Below are 601 nucleotides of genomic sequence, written 5' to 3' on the forward strand. Positions count from 1 at the left end.
TATAAATACTTGAAGGGAGGGTGCAAAAGAGGACAGAGGCAGGCTCCTTTCAGTGGTGCACGGTGAAAGCACAACTGTTGACTTGATTTGGAGAACAGACACATTAATGTCCAAAGGAGTAAACTTCTACATTATTTTGCAGATATGGATGTTAACAGGAGATAAACTGGAGACAGCAACTTGCATTGCAAAAAGTTCGCACTTAGTGTCTAGAACTCAAGATATTCACATTTTCAGACCCGTAAGTATAGTTCCAACTTTTCTGTTGGATCATCAGTGGACAGCTAATAATGATGTTGCTGTATTTGATCAGTAGTTTGCAGGTTGTTGAAAATTGTTGGATTATTGTACTGAGTGTCAAGATTATGGTCAAGAGAGTAGTACTTAGGTTGCTATTCAAGGCTGTAGAATTACAAGGCATTGCTTCTCTTTAAGGGTGCTTGTTTCCAGGTTTGTTGATATGCCTCAGAAGTGTTTGTAGCTGTGTTTGAGTAATCCAGGTTCAACATGTGTTTTACAGTCTTCACCTATACAATGGACATAGTAAGGTATTTCTGAAAGTGATAGGAGTCTGTGTGAGGTGTTGAGCCATGAAGAAAGA

At 39.1% G+C, this 601-nt stretch overlaps 1 protein-coding gene across 1 annotated transcript in view; it reads left to right on the top strand.

Annotated features, from left to right (window-relative positions):
* Positions 1–601, top strand: part of LOC103801782 (probable phospholipid-transporting ATPase IIB) — a gene marked incomplete at its 5' end in the record, with an annotated part of 38,993 nt that overhangs the window by 25,539 nt on the left and 12,853 nt on the right. The window contains one exon of the mRNA XM_009074210.1: positions 143–241. Within this exon, the coding sequence (XP_009072458.1) occupies positions 143–241 (99 nt within the window). The remainder of the gene's footprint in view (positions 1–142; positions 242–601) is intronic.

The sequence above is a fragment of the Acanthisitta chloris genome, unplaced genomic scaffold, assembly GCF_000695815.1.
Source record: "Acanthisitta chloris isolate BGI_N310 unplaced genomic scaffold, ASM69581v1 scaffold43134, whole genome shotgun sequence".
NCBI lineage: Eukaryota > Metazoa > Chordata > Aves > Passeriformes > Acanthisittidae > Acanthisitta > Acanthisitta chloris.